Source organism: Taurulus bubalis, assembly GCF_910589615.1.
Source record: "Taurulus bubalis genome assembly, chromosome: 2".
Lineage (NCBI taxonomy): Eukaryota > Metazoa > Chordata > Actinopteri > Perciformes > Cottidae > Taurulus > Taurulus bubalis.
This window is the reverse complement of record NC_136590.1, coordinates 43,570,054-43,586,377: the sequence shown is the minus strand read 5'-3', so window position 1 is coordinate 43,586,377 and position 16,324 is coordinate 43,570,054. Positions and strand designations below refer to the sequence as shown.

Below are 16,324 nucleotides of genomic sequence, written 5' to 3'. Positions count from 1 at the left end.
ATTAGACTTTCTTTTAGGCAATTTTTGATTTTTTTTTATAGAGGGACATTTCTTTGTTAGGTGGGAAATGTCGTTCCACAACTTGGTTCCCCTAAATCTAATAGAGAATTGACCTCTGCTAGTCAGTAATTTAGGAGGATGAAGATGTGAAGATTGACGAGTTGAGTAAGAATGAATCTGTGAATCGACTTTGAAGAAGGTCTTGAAATGATCAGGAATATTTCCTTCACCTAAAAGTATCTTATACATGAAATGTTGTTCACAGCTTTCCCCTGAAGGCATTTTCTTGCATTTTTTTTTTATCGCTCAGGACCAAACGTGGTACATAGCCGTAGGACTGCACACCATTTACTGACACACTAAAGGCAGTCAAGGAGCTGGTGGTGAACGAGGATGTTTACTGCTTGATTGCAATTACTAAAAACTGGCACAAGGGACTGAAAATGGAATGTGAATTACTAGCATGTATATGTAGGATCAAATAACTTGTATTACTGCTGGGTTTTGTTTACCCATCAGTTAGTTTGTTCGTTGGCGGGAAATGTCAAGAGCCTAAGAACAGATTTCCAATGAAATCTGGTGGACAGATTGGACCTATTGATTGGATTCTGGTAGTCATCTGGGCGTGGGATAACTGCCATTTAGAGATTTAGCATTTTCTAGCCACCGTTATGAAACTAACAGCAGTAGAATTGATTCTAAATCCCAAGAATATGTTCGCAGAGTCCAAAAAGTGATGGCAATGAAGGGCTTGAGTGCGACAGCAGGTTGGAGAACGGTTCAGTGTTGGCAGCTTTGAGCATCTTTAACAGTGTTTGAATATAAGCACCGTTTTGTACAGATATATCAATCAGTCATGGGCAAAACCACCCAAAAAATAAACTCATGAAGCAAGATTGGTTTATTATCATCATCCCACCACCAACGTTAGTCCCTATAAAAGAAAGAAGCACCAACAAAGATCACCTCAGCACTTGCTCTCACTAATGTGATGTCGGTTCTGTTCTCAGACAACCAGCTTATTATTTTGTAGTATGTGGTGTGAATGACTAAATGAATAAATGAGCTGCAATGATACTATCGCGCTCACTCAACACTCTGCAGTGGTGGAGCGGAGAAGAGATAAATCCACCTGTCAGGACATTGTCAATGTCAGCAGTTGACAGCACTGACTGAAATACAATGTCAGTCAGCCGTCCCTCTTTCCGTGTCATCCCACATCCTTACCTGCTGACAGCTGGTCTTGACTTTGGCACCTGAGGTAAGCGGCTTGCTAGCACGATGAGTCAGCAGTGAAGGGCGGACTGGAGTCACACTGGAGGTCAGACTTGAATCTTATGTTCACATGAAAAAGTGAGGTGTCACGTTTTAAGGTGAAAAGGTAAAAAAGAGCTGGGAAGAGTAGTTTACCAGAACATTGTGCTCAAGTAATAACACTGTTACTTGAAATACATTTTACTCAAGTAAAAGTAAAATTACTATCCGTGAGTGGATCTCATGTTTTGTTTGTTTTCATCAGGCTGTACTGTATTTTCAATAATTTATTCTGATGATGCCGATTTGACTGAGATAGGCGACGCCCATTGGCGCCGACGACATAATTCTACCATTTTGGATTTCTTTTTTTCTCCTCTGTTTGGCATGTATTTCACCAAACGTGGTACATACCATGTACTTAGTTTGTTTTTGGGTATCACACACACCATTTGTATGTAATTAGTTCACTAGACATTTGAAGGCCTGTTCTGATGCAGTTAACGGTCCACGCCTCTTCAATACTTAAATGGAATGCAGCCAAATAAATCAAATTCTGCTTTCAACACATCATCAACTTGGGACACATATGAGTATCTAGCAATCTAGCATTGGTCTACTTACAACTTACTTATTTTTGAGTTGTGTGTTGAGAAATGTAATGTCGTGCTGCAGCTCTATCATCACTTTGAAAAACAATTTAAAAAATCAGTTGAAAGCTGGTCAGCGCTGTACTGAGCAACATTATCATGGTTTGTATTACTTACTTTTAATGTGCTGAACTGTAGCTGTGTTTTGTGTGTTCTTCTCGCCACATATAATGTTGTATTGTGTCTTTTATCCTGAACTGTTTCTCTTGTTTTATGTTTGTTATGATCTGTCAAGGGACTACAGATGCAAATTAGCTGTAGCTACAATCTGGTACAGTGCATCCATTGGTGACATTTACGTTTTAACTGTAAGTGGTCCCTTTGAAATAAAGATATATACAACAAAAAAAAAGAATAAATAAAAAACTGTCGCAATATGTTTCTTTTTTTCCATTGTTAAAGATGTTTTTCCAAAGAAGTCCTTCAAGGAACATAAGCAGACTTTAAGGTGACATGAGACAGACCTGCTGGAGGTGCATCTGTCCTGTCTGTGATCCTTCCTGTCCTGCTGTCGAAGAGAACAGGTTCAAGCTGCTGAGCGATTCATTTCATTTGTTCAGCCTCACTCGTGTTGAAGGGCAACAGTTCTTGTTTGATAAAAGAATATTTGATCAAATGTTGGGTTTACCTGCTTTTGCTGCCAAGACGAATTGAGCCGTTGCACTAAGTTAGTCAGGAACCCCTGCACTATTATGTCATCAGCTCCTAGTCCTGCTTGATGAGCTACACTGAGCTGCATAAACACTGAATCAGCAAGATTATTCATCTCGTACTAGAGACGTCTTCTTCATTTATTCAGCCTCAGATGTGTCAGATCACTATCTCACTGCTTGCTCTTGGATACGCTTCATGAGGAAAGCAGAGCTTCATAGAGAGTGTGAGGATGTGTAGATATTCTACGCAAATATCTAAGATTATAAGGAAAAGATCCCTCTCAACTTAATGGGAGAGAGAATACACAGTGCGTTCTAGAAAGCCGTCTTTTAAATAACATGGCTCTGTTTTGCATTTCCTGAAGCGGCAGCGGCGCTTTGTGAGATAAGAGATGACGGAGTACTCGGCATTGGAAGTGTTAGCCAACATGGCTAAACAAAGAAAGAGGGGCCACTCAATCTGAGAAGAGACGAAGATTAGTCACTCAGAGGAAGGGAAGCATGCTTCAAAGAAAACCTGTGAGTCAAAAGCAGAGCGAACATTTATTCCTGCTCTCCATGCTGAGAGGGGTCAATGAGGACTGCTGCAGATTTGGCTCTTTTTTCTTCTTCTTTCCTCGTTCCTCTAATAAGCCACAGTCTATTATTCAATTATATTATTGAGTACACTGTGTAAAAGCACTGTAGCAGAGGCTGCTTACATTATTAAACATCTTGTTAAAATCCATTACAGAATTTGGAGCTTCTGATAAAAATGTTGAAAATGTCTTGGGTACATTTCTCGTCTTAACATAATATGTCCTGTAGCCCTTATGTTCCACTTTAATCACAGCCTTCCCTGACAGGCAGCCTGGCCTTTCAAGGCTCCTCTAATCACTTCGACAACAACACAAAAACTGCCTGTGTGTGTTTTTCTTCTCGGTGTGGCCATCACTTCTGATTTAGGGTTATGTCTCCATTTAGTGGCCTTGTGAGCAAGGAGGTGAGCTACAGTAGATCAATTGTGTCATGAACTGGAGGTCACCTCAGCGGTGCTTACTGGTTTACTATCAGCTCCTGTCATGCACGCTGTCACCACTTTAAACTCACTTTAAATTCCTCAAGAATCTGATCTGTGGGCGTCTGACCTTGTCTTTACAGTCAGCAATCTAAATGGCAAAACAGGATATTTGTAAAACCGCAACACGGAAGAATTGTCCTGTATTTCATCTTAGCTATTCCTTGACATGAACTTGGCATCCGTCTTCACTTAAAATGTTCAGTTTCCTCACACATCTGTACTAATTACATGGTGGTGTCGAGAGCCGCGCAGCAAGCCAATCCCCTCCACCCACGGCCCTCTTCTCCCAGCAGCCTCTAGCACGGAGGCTCAAGGTTCAGCCTTATTTCCATTATGTAATATGGCGTTGCACAATGAAACACAGTTGTAGCCCCCTCCATACGCACAGATTAGTATATAAGTTATATTGCAAAAAAGGTAGTAGTCGGAATGATGTTAGTGCAAAGGTAACGTTGTGGTTAAACTGCATGAGAAGACGGTGCAATGTAGAGAACAGTGCACAATGTGGAACATGCAGAACATGTAGAGCTTCTGCATCTCCGGTGGCTGGTATTGTCCTGTAATATCCTTTGTGCAGGACACTGGCAGCTCTGCACAGCTCCTTCATCCCCGGTGTCTGAGGAAGAGCGACCGAAAGTCCTTCCTTCCCGCTGCTGTCAGGCTGCATAACAAGTAGGGGTGGGGGAAAAAATCGATACAGCATAGTATCGCGATACTTTGCGTGGCGATATTGCATCGATACACGGAAGCCAAGTATCGATCTTTTATTATATAAATTATAAACTTTTTGGTCCAAAATCAATTGCTTTTTCAGTCCACTAGATGGTGCTGTGTTATTTTCCGGTGAGGTCAGCAGAGGTCCCGGATCAGCGTGATCGGGAGGAAGGAAACAAAAATGGAGACACCGGAGAAAGAAATTAGAAATGCACCGTACGTCTTGACTTCCTGTCACTCGTAGCGCCGTTGCTCGCACAGCTGTTGCTCGACACACGGGATAACACTCGCGACATGTGGTTATTTCCATGGTGGATGGCGGAAATGAAAACTGTTTGCACAGAGATAAGCCCCGCCCTCTCTCCGGCGCGAATGACGCGACCATGTAGACTGTAATACAAGCAGTTCAGTTTGTCAGGTGCAACATTTATGACATGTTGCGCAGTTTGTCTGCTTGACAATCACATTTTGCTGCAATCAAAATTATTGAAGTGAGATCAACAAACTGAAAACTTTATCTTATTAGATCAAATATGTTGACAAAGTTTTCCTTTGGGGACAATTTGCAGTTGGAAAAAGGTGATAAATCGCAATATATCGCAATACTCAACATATCGCAGTATCGTGATAGTATCGAATCGTGGGACCTCTGGTGATTCCCACCCCTAATAACAAGCTGAGCTCACAGCAGACCACACTTAGACACTTTAATCACTTTGGCCACTTTAATTACATTCATCTAGTGCAATATATAATACATTTAAGTACTTGTATATCCTTTTTTATTCCTATATTTAATATTGCTACTGTATTCTTCTTTACTGTTTTTATTACTGTTTTACTGTTTATTTATATTACTTGATTTTTCTATTCCCTATGTGTCTCTTGTGTGCACTGCTGCTGTAATCCTGCAATTTCCCCACTGCGGTACTAATAAAGGATTATCTTATGTTATCTTATCTTATCTTACCTCACCTCACCGATACAGCGATGCTCAGTCGGCGGGTACCAATGATGTTCTGTGCGGTTTTGATCCCCCGCTGCAGAGCCCCGCGTGCATGTCCTCAGTGCCATACACAATGGAGAGAAAAACAATTAGTGCAAACTTATTGGATGTTTGATCCATTCCCAACAGCTGATTTCTCATGCAGACGAGAGGTTTAGGGCAGACAGAGTTGTCAAGCTGCATTCACTTCCTGCATCGAGCCCGCTGCCGCACTGTGAGCTGCATGACTCATGTAAACCCTGTGATGCTATCGGGCCTCAGCTTTGTTTGGATGTAACAAAGTCATCGGCGTGAGCTGGAATGACAGCGCAGAGCGATCCGAGGGCGCCTTTGATCTCTCATTTTGCTCCATCAAATGCGTGGACATGTATGCCCAACATTTTGGGAAACACTGAGCGCAAACAGCAGAAGTTGGTGTCCGGCCTGTTGACGTAGCGGGACCCGATGAAGATTGCCAGCAAAATTCTCCATTCCAAAAAGGCAGCGCTCCAATCGCAGCAACACCAGCCTTCTCACACTTACTGACTGGGAAATTGGCTGCGGCACAGACGCTTTTACAGACTCTGGCAGAGGAGTCTGGACCTGCTGAACGCCTGATAAGGATGATTTGAATGAGACTGTATTCCCTTTTGTTTTGATTACAGGAATTATAAATATCAACACTGACCCCACTTGTGATGCGTCCCTAAATGAATATACTGCAGCTATCAAATCAATGCGGGCAGTCTGGTTCCAGCATGACTCAATGAGGCCCTCAAGTGGCCAGAGCCAGCCAGCTCCTGCACGGCCGGCAGCAAAGCCATCACACACAGCAGACAGTTACATGTCTGCCTGTCAAGCTCCGAAAGAAGTTTCAAATTTCACGTTTGAGAATAGTCATCATCACCATCTGTCTGTCTTTTTGTAGCTCTGTGCCAGATGGATGATGGAGGATGGGATCTGACATGCGAGACAGACTTGCTTTAGTTAGAGAGCGGAGCAGCGTGGAAGCCGAACAATCATTATGACATAGAGGATCTCTAGCAGGTTAAAAATGCCTTGACTCTCCCCGGCTCCGCTTGCCCATGTCGATGTGTCCTTGAGCAAGGCACTTAACCCTAAATTGCTCGGTAATTACGGGGTATGAATGTTAGATAATCCTGATGTGGCACCTTGCATGGTAGCTCCTCTCATCACAGTGTGTGTCAATGACGTCATGTAGTGTTAAAGTGCTTTGAGTGGTCGGAAGACAAGAAAAGCGTTATACAAGTACGGATCCAAAAATAAAACACAGTATATACTTTTATTTTAAATTGGCATTGACCTGAAATTCTGAAAAGAAAAACACTCACAATGTGTAATTGGACTTCCAAAGGATGCACTCGTTCATTATAAGTCTCAGATCTGAATTCTGCTCCTGCTGTCCCCCAATGGCCCTATTACCCACCAGGCAACTTGCCTGCCTTTGTGTCCTTGACTACATCGAAATAATTGCACGCTTTCTCCGTGGATAATTCACAGTTGCACATTAGTCATCGGGGCTCATTCGACATGGTGGCACAGTGTGCTACACACACTTCTGTCCCCACGGCTGGTTCCTGCAAGAGAGGCGGTGGGTCTGTAATTTGTGTCCAGGGAGATGGCAGCTAAAGGTGGATGCCACACGTTTAATTTCCAGTGATTGTTTGCTGTATCATCTGTTTAATTATCAGTTAACATGAATAACAAGTAAAAACACCTTTCAGTTAAATAACTGCGACGTGGAAATGCAGACACATAAAACCCATGTCAAATGCAAATGAGTGCATTTGAATAAAACCTTTATTTAATAAGCCCACACCCTAACCCTAATAACCCTAACCCTAACCCCTAATCCTATTTATTGTTTGAGCTGTGTTTAGAGGTTGTACATCGGGATTATATATTATTGTAGCCCTGATTTTTATGTTTAATTTGATACCTAACATGTTTTTTTCTTGGGGGGGAGGGGATTTATACCATGATTTTTTCTTGATTTTCCTGATATAAAAGGGTCCCCCGATCGGGGCTCAACAGGTTAATGCTCGTAAATACAGTACAGCTCGCTTCAATATCAAACAATAATATACACTAACCTATTAACGGACAAAAATGCAAACTATGACCTCAAAAGGAGTGTTTTTGTATTCAATGTCTCCCTTCTGTAGAAAGGTTTCTGACATCTGAGTACAGAAACAACAGTGTTCTACTAAAAATAAAAGTGAGTGGCTCCCTGCTGTCCTTAGATGTATGATTCAGTTTGACTTTCTGAAGTATCGCATTGGTAGACTGCTCCTACTTTACAAATATAATGATACTTTTGACACAGACGGATAAAACTTTATTTTTATCATGACGGAAATAACAGTATAAAGAAGCAAAAGTACAACAATGTTCTAAGTTCATGAACAGTACATTACTGACAATGGAATCTGTAGTCAGAAAAACATTTAACGTCTCACATTACGATAAATATATTTGGTACATGGTAACACATATGCATTGTGTTCTCTCGCCATAATAACAGCAACTTTCCTTTACATGCTTGCCGTCACTGCCCCCTTAAAAAAAATACACAAAAGTGAGCGACAGAAAGTGTGCGGCAGCTTCATGCTAGAAAGTAACACATCGAAATCCATTGACATTTTCTAGCCAGAACAATTTGCCCTGTAATTCTAAAAGAGGTTTTTTGTGTTGGTCTTCAGACCACAGAAACTTCATTGATGTCCACATCCTTTGTGGATACAGTACTCTTGAAAATCTATTGTAGAGCGCATCCCAACCACCCCATTGTTATCACATTGATTCAGTCCATAAGAGGCCTAGTAATGACTAAATGGTGCAGTCTCCTTCAACTCATGGTACCCTTGGTGGTTTGGCTCTGTGAAGAGACAGAGAGGGCAGTTAGGGCTAGGAAGTACCACAGATCTATCTCCTCTACATAGTGCTTTTCAAAGACTCTTTTAGAAATATAGGCAGTTCAGTCTGGCATCAAAAAGAAGAAAGAGCAGAAGCAACACAGTTACAGATCACGAAGAGAGAAATACCACTTCACTATGTTTGTATTTACTTGAATTTGCTTACAGTTGCAAATGTTTCTCAAACTGCTTTCTCTGCATTCAGAGTCTGTTCACAGAGAACTGCTTATGCTATCTTAAATTTAAAGCACTCGCTATTTATTTTTCAGAGCCTGTACATGTAGTCTGGAGGTCACTTAATAATCTTCTGTACATCCCAGATTATGAAGGCAAAAATAGCCACTAGCAGAATGCGTTTGAGTGAGTAGATAAGTGTTACGGTACCGAGACTCATATTCTCCTCCACCAGAGGCCTCTTCTCGCTGCAGTTCACAACTCTTCCCTGCGCCGCTCCCAGAATAGTCATGATGTCCACGAGGTTGAGCTTCCCTTCCTCCTTGGCCTCCTCCACCTCCTCCGTCAGCTCCATCGCAGCCTCCTCACGCTCTTCCATCTCCTCCTGGCTGAGCATCGCGCTCAATCCCTGCCCGGCGGTGGCGTTGTTGCCCACCTGCGGGGGCGCCAGCGAGCACAGCGCCCTCACCTTCCCGTAGGACATCAGGTGACCGACGTTGGCGCGCAAAAAGAGCAGGAGGACGTTGAGGTCGTTCAACGGGCAGCCGAGTCGACGGCGGTTGATGAGGTCGAGGGCCGGGAGGACCTCGTAGACGGAGAAGAAGGTGGTGTCCCAAACGAAGAGCCGAATCAGGCTGAAGAGGACGATGGGAGCCAGCAGGACGTAGATGGCACCGTTTGCCACGCTAATCACCTGAAAAACCAACTGGCCAATCATTTTGCACTGAACCAGTTCAGGAACCCAGTTCTGATCGCGCAGCATGCCCGTGCGGACAAAGCAGCTGAACTCGTCCTGCAGGAAGGCAGACAGGTGGAAGTAGGTCAGGTAGAGACAGGCGGCTGTAATGAAGGTCAGGAGGAGGAAGCCCCGCAAGAAAAGCATGCTGACGAGGAAATAGGAGTTTTGCTTGCACTGCAGGTATCTTTCCAGAAGAGGGTACTCAAAGTAGCGCTTCTTCTTGGCCCTGCAATTGAACAAGGAGAAAGAAAGTCAGCACCATGTTCTCCTTCATGTTCATCAATGCCAGCTGGGAGCGTCTCTACCCAACCCCAATCCTCTACGTTTGGCAACTTGGAGCTGCCAACCAGATCACTTCTGAATACCCTTTGAGCAATATTTCTCACAAGCAGATATGCATATTTGCTACTGCAATGACCCAATTCCTCAATTGGAATCAAGTTTAATTTAACAGGGCATATTCTAGTTTGGGGGGGAATCCAAGATCAGCTTACTGAAAACATGGATAACATGGAATATTCTTGCTACAAGCCAGCAGTCGCCGGTCTCTTACCTTTGCAGTTCGGCCTGAAATGTGAGAGGGTTCTTGGTGTTCTGGCGCATGTCCAGAATGCTCTGGGCCATTCGGATCGAGCGGTTGTACGACTTGTCCAGTTCGTCAATTATGAAGAGCAGGTCTGAGCCCAGCGTGGGCATGACAAGCTGGCGCCAGATGAGAGCCGGCAGGTACATCAACACGGCCATGGCCAGAAGAGAGTAGGGGAACATCTGGATGGACATCGAGAGAAAAGAGTTGAATCAAGCAGATGAGTCAGATCAACATTGACTTCACAACCCACAAAAGTCTGAATGCTTTGTAAACCAATCGAGCAACAAAGCATGTACTCTGCTTCTCTTGAATGTGGCACACTGACATCTTTTAACGGAGGTTTTGCAAGTTACAGCGAAGAGAACGAAGGTTTCGGCAGTTTAACTTCGTCAGACACTCAGTGGAAAAATAACAAGTGGAGCAAGCTTGATCAGTCTCTCTACTTACTTTGTGGACCCAGAGCGAGCGCTCCTCAAAGTTCCCATTGCTGTCAAACTCGTGGTGCATGAGAGAGTCCCAGCAGTACGTGTCGACATAGCTGGCCTGCTTCATGGTGAAATTGCTGGGCGGGAAACAGCTGATCTGAGGCCCTGCAGAATAAACAAATGTTGATTTGTAACATTATCTGCTAATATGGGGAATTACTTTCTGCTTTATCAAATTGCCTGTAAGCAGCTGCTAAGCGCTTCATTTCACACACACACACACACACACACACACACACACACACACACACACACACACACACGATGTAGTACTTGTATCCTTGTGGGGACACATATTGCTGTCATGCATTCCCTATTCCCTTACACCAGTGGATCTCAAACTGTGGGGCGCGGCCCTCTAGTGGGGCGCGGAGGTATTGCAGGTGGGGCGCAGGGGGAAATGCAGAATTGATTTCAATACTTTTATTGAGAACTTCATATTATGCAAAAGTAAAAGTACATGGATATGAAAAAAAAAAAGTTCTTTCAATAAAAATTCAGCATGGATTATTTTGTTAGAATTTTGTTGGGGCAGTGGGGCATGAACATGTGTTTTCCTCCAAAGTGCGTGACAAAAAGAGGTTTGAGAACCACAGCATTACTCTAACCTGAACCACCACCTCCAAATGCCTGCCTTCTGTCCGTTGCCCCTAAACCTAAATCTAACCTGAACCTAAAAAAACAGTCTGAACCCTCAAACAGGATCGGACAAAATGCCTTCACTTTCCAAAAATGTCCTCACTCAACTTGTTCCTCACAAAGTTAGCTGTACAAGTAGTACACACACACACACACACACACACTGGGGGTCCACTACATGTACACGCAGCTTCTGCATGCCCTTTTCTTTTCCGTGGAACATCATTTCACTGGAGAAATCATATGTTTCCGAATGGCAACCTGGCATTTAAAACCCTGGGCGACTCCCTTCCCAATTTGGCCTCCTCCACCTTATATTTAGTTCACCTTGATATAACCACATGTAGTCCAACCACTTGAATCCATGCTCCAGCACCCATCTGTCATTTCCCAAGGGTGCTCCACCCAAAAGCAGAGGGCTTAGGGAGGGAACACACCAAGGGTGTGCCCGACCTAATGCAGAGCCTTGGAAGAGAAACATGGAGCTTCTATTTTTTCTACAGCACCACATCTGCCCAGCGTTCTGAAAGTAGAAACATACTGCAACTCATTTATCGTCAGGATGTGATTTATCCTGCCGGTACACCTCATTACAGGCAACCGTTACACGGTCCAGTTATACTACAGCGTGTGTATGCATATGTGCAATTAATCAGCCGGATTCAAACATATTGATGGCGACACCTAAAATAAAATTCTGGCAGCTGAGCTTTTAATGGAGGATATTCATTTTGGCGCGGAGATAAAGAAGAAAGACGAGGTTGCAGTTTGTATTTTCAGACTCGCACTGAACTCAAACTAATTATGTATTGTGTTTGTTGGTTAGTTTTTCATATGAATAGCCATGTCACATTTATATTCGCTCACATATTTCAGGTGAAAGCAATATGTCACAGCAACACCGGTCATACAATACCTCACAATTCACCTTTGCTCATAACATATTGCATTCTGGGCCAGCTCGTAAGGACATATTGAAACCCTATTAAAAGTGGATTTTATGGAAGGCCAACACAGTGAGGCTAATCGTGGGGACAGATGGTCGAAGTAGTGGTTCAACAGCAGCCACATAATGAAATGATGTTACAGGGGGTCATTTATAAAAAGGTTTCGCAAAGCTGTCCATCACATTCTCTTTTCCTCAGAGCCTTTACAAACCCCTGAAGGCATCACGGCGGAGCAATTCATGCAACCTGCTTTGAATTGTGCAAAACATGTTACCAACATGAAACAGATCCGTAAGAAAGTTGTGGCTTCGCAGCTCACTGTGGGAATGCGTTTTCTCCACCTTGCTGGTGAGTGTGTGTGTGTGTGTGTGTGAGTGTATGTGTGTGTGTGTGGGCGCATGCATTGACAACTCACTCGGAAAAAGAAAAAACAAACGACAGCAGATGCCTTCTCATGAAATCTTGTTGAATGTCCCGCTCCCTCCCAACCCCTGTGAGCCATTTGGCAAAGTGAGGCAACCTACATTTCTGCCACCGTCGCTATCTCCGACTCCCACTCCCCAATTAACATTGGCACATCGTCCCCACATTTTGTGCTTTGTGCGAGCATTCTTGGCTGAGAGTCCAGGTGCAAATAAACCAGACTCAAGACAGCAGCGCAATCAAGCGCTGTTATGAGGGAAAAGCCAGCCGACAGGCAGCCAAGATCCATCAGTAGAGCCGCGCACCCCGCCACCACATGATGTTCCACGACCCCCCCCTTGTTAATCAACATATCCTCTCATTTGACTGAAATAGAGGGGAGCTGCCACACAAGAACTTTGCCTTGTAATTACAGTGTGCCAGTGTTAGTGAACGCTGCTCTCAGTCATCCCCATGGCAATTAGCATCAGGAGCATCCGGCTGATTGCAGACCGGCTCTGGAGAGACAACGTTTAGCACAAAGTCAAGGGAGTCAGCCTCTTCGACAATAGACTCGTGCTGCAGCATTGCCACGTATACTTTGGACTGTCAGCTGTGCTTTTTGTGTTCTTTCGAATGACAATGCGGACGGACAGCTTGTTGGCATGTGGAGAACCGCCCACTGGTCTTTCCCTCTTTGGGCAGCAGCAGAACATCACTGGACCAGATGAAAGGAGTCCGAGGCGATTGTGATGTTGTGTTTTCAGTAATGTTGTGTCGTCCCATCATTATTGCTGAGAAGCTCTTAAAAGGGTGACGTGGTGTTTTTTTCAACACGGACACAATCTCTCGTGTTTTTGTGTCCAAGTGACTAATGAGGACAACAATTTCTGAAACTGGTCCAGTATTGAGCGAGAGCGCCGCTTCAGGGGCTGCAAACATAATCCGTCTGGCCAGTTGCCCACCATCCAATAAGGTGCCTGTTTTTGTTTCCCTTTCATTGAGTCAGCTTGTCTTCCCTTAATGTGAAGTAGTCGGTTTAGTGTATTCTCCCTCTTGCTTTATTCTGTCGAGGAAAGTCCTGTGTAACCACAACTGTCGTTGTTGTTGTTTACATTTTTATATCCTCAAAGAGGGAAAGGGAGGAGCTAGGATTGAGTAGATGTTCCTGAGTGAAAGGCACAGACGTCCTCGCCGGCCATGTTTCATGACTTTTAACTCAGCTTTGTAATTATAGCACGTTTGGGTCACTTCAGTACAAACCATTGTGTTTACGTTGAATTAAATACTACGGGCCACAGAAGTATGATCTTCCTGCCTACCAAAAGTTCAACTACATGCAGTTTAACAAGTAAAACATAAGAAACTCAAGGACAAATTAGGAGGACGCTGCAAACACAGGAAATGCCCTCACAGACCGACAGAGACAGGGAGCTGCTCACCCAGGGAGATCTCGCGGGCGAAGGCCATGGTCACCAGCAACAGCGGAAGGCCGACGGACACAAACTTGATGACCTTGTCCAGAGGAAGCTCCAGCTCCAGGTGGCTGATCCCGCTTAACCCGGGGCTGCTCTGCAGCAGGGCATCAGATAGCATGGCCTTGGCGGCCGCCTGGGCGATGGACATTTTGAACTCCTGCCCAGTGATAAGAAAAAACGGGCACAGGAAGGAAGATATTGGGTGATCTCAGTACTAATCACTCCTTCCCTTTCTCTACCTTATGGTCTCTGTCGCTATTCAACTGTGTGATATAATAAAGCAGAAACATCTATAAATTTAAAGATACACCGAGAGTACTTTTCCAATTAGAAATGCAATTAACATTATCCCGAGGAAGCGAAAGCCATCTTACCGTATGTCTTCCAGCTTTGTAGAAAATATGCCAAAGTGTTCCTTCTAAAGGCCGGCACGGTGTTGGAAAGCGTCTTAAGTATTCAGGGAGGGCCTCTGTAAATGAGAGGTTGGATCTGGGCTGGACCGGGCTGGACCCGGTTCTGGCTCTAATTACAGGGAGGACATCTGGGAGCATGTAGACGCACAGATGGCACGGACTCTAGCAGACCTCCAGCACTCCAGTCACATTGGGCAATGCAGTCATTTGTGTGTGTGTGTGTGTGTGTGTGTGTGTGTGTGTGTGTGTGTATGTGTGTTTCTCTGGTCCAGCACAGTGGCCCACTTCAAACAAGTGAACCATCGCCTGTGGCTTTTTCAGCCTCTGTCATTCCGAGACTATTTTTACTGCTTTACAGCCTGAGGGCGACTGCTGGCTGAGATACTGTACCATACAACAGGGACGGCCATGTTGCTGTTCACTGCAGTATATGTGTTCAGTGTGCACAAAAATGCATTCCATTAAACGGATCTGACAGGACTGGAGAACTGGTACTCAAATTAACAAACAAGCATTTGGCTTGTCCCTGCATGGGAGCTGTGTTGTAGTTTTCCTGTAAGATCACGATCACTTGTGCTGTAAATGAAGGAGAGCCACGTTCCACATGGTGTGTTGAGTCACATGAAACGAAACAACAGAAGGGTGTAAAAGAACAGCAGCGTTTTTTTTAAATGCTAAAAGTAAAAGGTTAACATTTGTTTGAGAGCAGAAGGTACAGGCTCTATGGACAAAAGCAGGATTTGATTGTTGTAATCCTGCCTTTTTTTATCTGATTAGAATGTAAGTCATCAGGGGGCGACTCCTCTGGTTGTATAGAAGTATATGCTGCATGTGTTAAAGCTGCATTCTTTCTCCTGACCACCAGGGGGCGACTCCTCTGGTTGTATAGAAGTCTATGATTCATGTGTTAAAGCTGCATTTTCTCTCCTGACCACCAGGGGGGGGGGCTACTCCTCTGGTTGTATAGAAGTCTATATAAATGACTCCCTCAGTAAACATTGTAAACATGAGTTTATGTCTCAATCTCTAGTTTCAAGTCTTCTTCAATACAGCATGATGTTCATTTAGTAAATTATGGTCATTTAGAGTCAAATTGACCATAAAGCAGAGAATATATAGATACAATATATATATATATATATATATATATATATATATATATATATATATATATATATATATATATATATACCTATATGGCAACATGAATTACAGCAAACTAGTGCTGAATTCAAGACAATGTTCTTATTGAGAGAATCATTTAACGACAGCAGGCCTTGGCACTTGTACACAAAATGTCCCGTTTACAGTTGAATTGGATGCAGCCTTCATTCAAGAGGAAAACATCAGTCATCTCAAGGTGAAATGTCAACAGCTTCTCGATGCGCTACAGATGAGGAGGGCAGAAGGTTTTCTCATCTTAAATAACGACAACGCAGGAACACAAAAGGGAACAGTTTCACTTATAGTCCTGCATTTGCTGTGTTTCCTCGCGTAAGCTTCTTCTCAACTTTCCTCTCCCCGTCATAGGACCTTCACCCTGCCTCCTATAAAACACCAGTCCCAACAACTAGACTGCATTCTCTATTGTCTTTCTTCACGGATTAAGGTGGAGCTTTTCAACACGTTTCATGCTGAAAGAAAACACAACAAGCTTGGTTAGGTTGAGTAAAACATCATGGTTGGGTTTAAAGTGCACTTGTTACATTATTATTATTATTATTATTATTATTGTTGGTTTCACGCGGAACACAATCAGGGGTCTCCTGGGTGAGTGTTCTGTGTATTTTTTTTCCACACATTCTTATGATTTCTTTAACTGTATGTTTGCTGACCATTATGCATAATTGAACATTGTATTTATTGAACCTTGAGCCCCGCTGGTCTAAAGTGCACCGCACTGACACCCGACAACCGGACACATGAAAAAGAGATGCTAGTAAATGATTCATGAGCAGTGCTGCCCTGTGATGAATTAAAACGCCTACCTTATACTGCTGCATGGGATACATTAATATATTTATATTTTATCCTCCTTGCTCTGTTCTTACTGTTCAAGGTCACGGCTACTCTCCGCCTGTACAGGAAATCCTCTGTGGAACAATTCTAGAAATGTTGCGATGCCCACACTCTCATGTAAGCGTTTTATTAGATCCCCTTTATACACACGATGATTTCCTCCCACTCATGAGGACCTTTGGCTGTT

At 43.7% G+C, this 16,324-nt stretch overlaps 1 protein-coding gene across 1 annotated transcript; it reads right to left on the bottom strand.

Moving 5' to 3' along the window:
- Nucleotides 1-7,661: 7,661 nt before the first annotated feature.
- LOC306753291 (pannexin-3-like) lies at nt 7,662-13,853 on the bottom strand (the record flags this gene model as incomplete). Its single annotated transcript, XM_079237162.1, has 5 exons — nt 7,662-8,215; nt 8,637-9,391; nt 9,719-9,933; nt 10,202-10,344; nt 13,670-13,853. 5 exons carry the CDS (start codon nt 13,851-13,853, stop codon nt 8,157-8,159), a joined length of 1,356 nt encoding a protein of 451 aa, XP_079093288.1. The 3' UTR covers nt 7,662-8,156.
- Nucleotides 13,854-16,324: the final 2,471 nt, after the last annotated feature.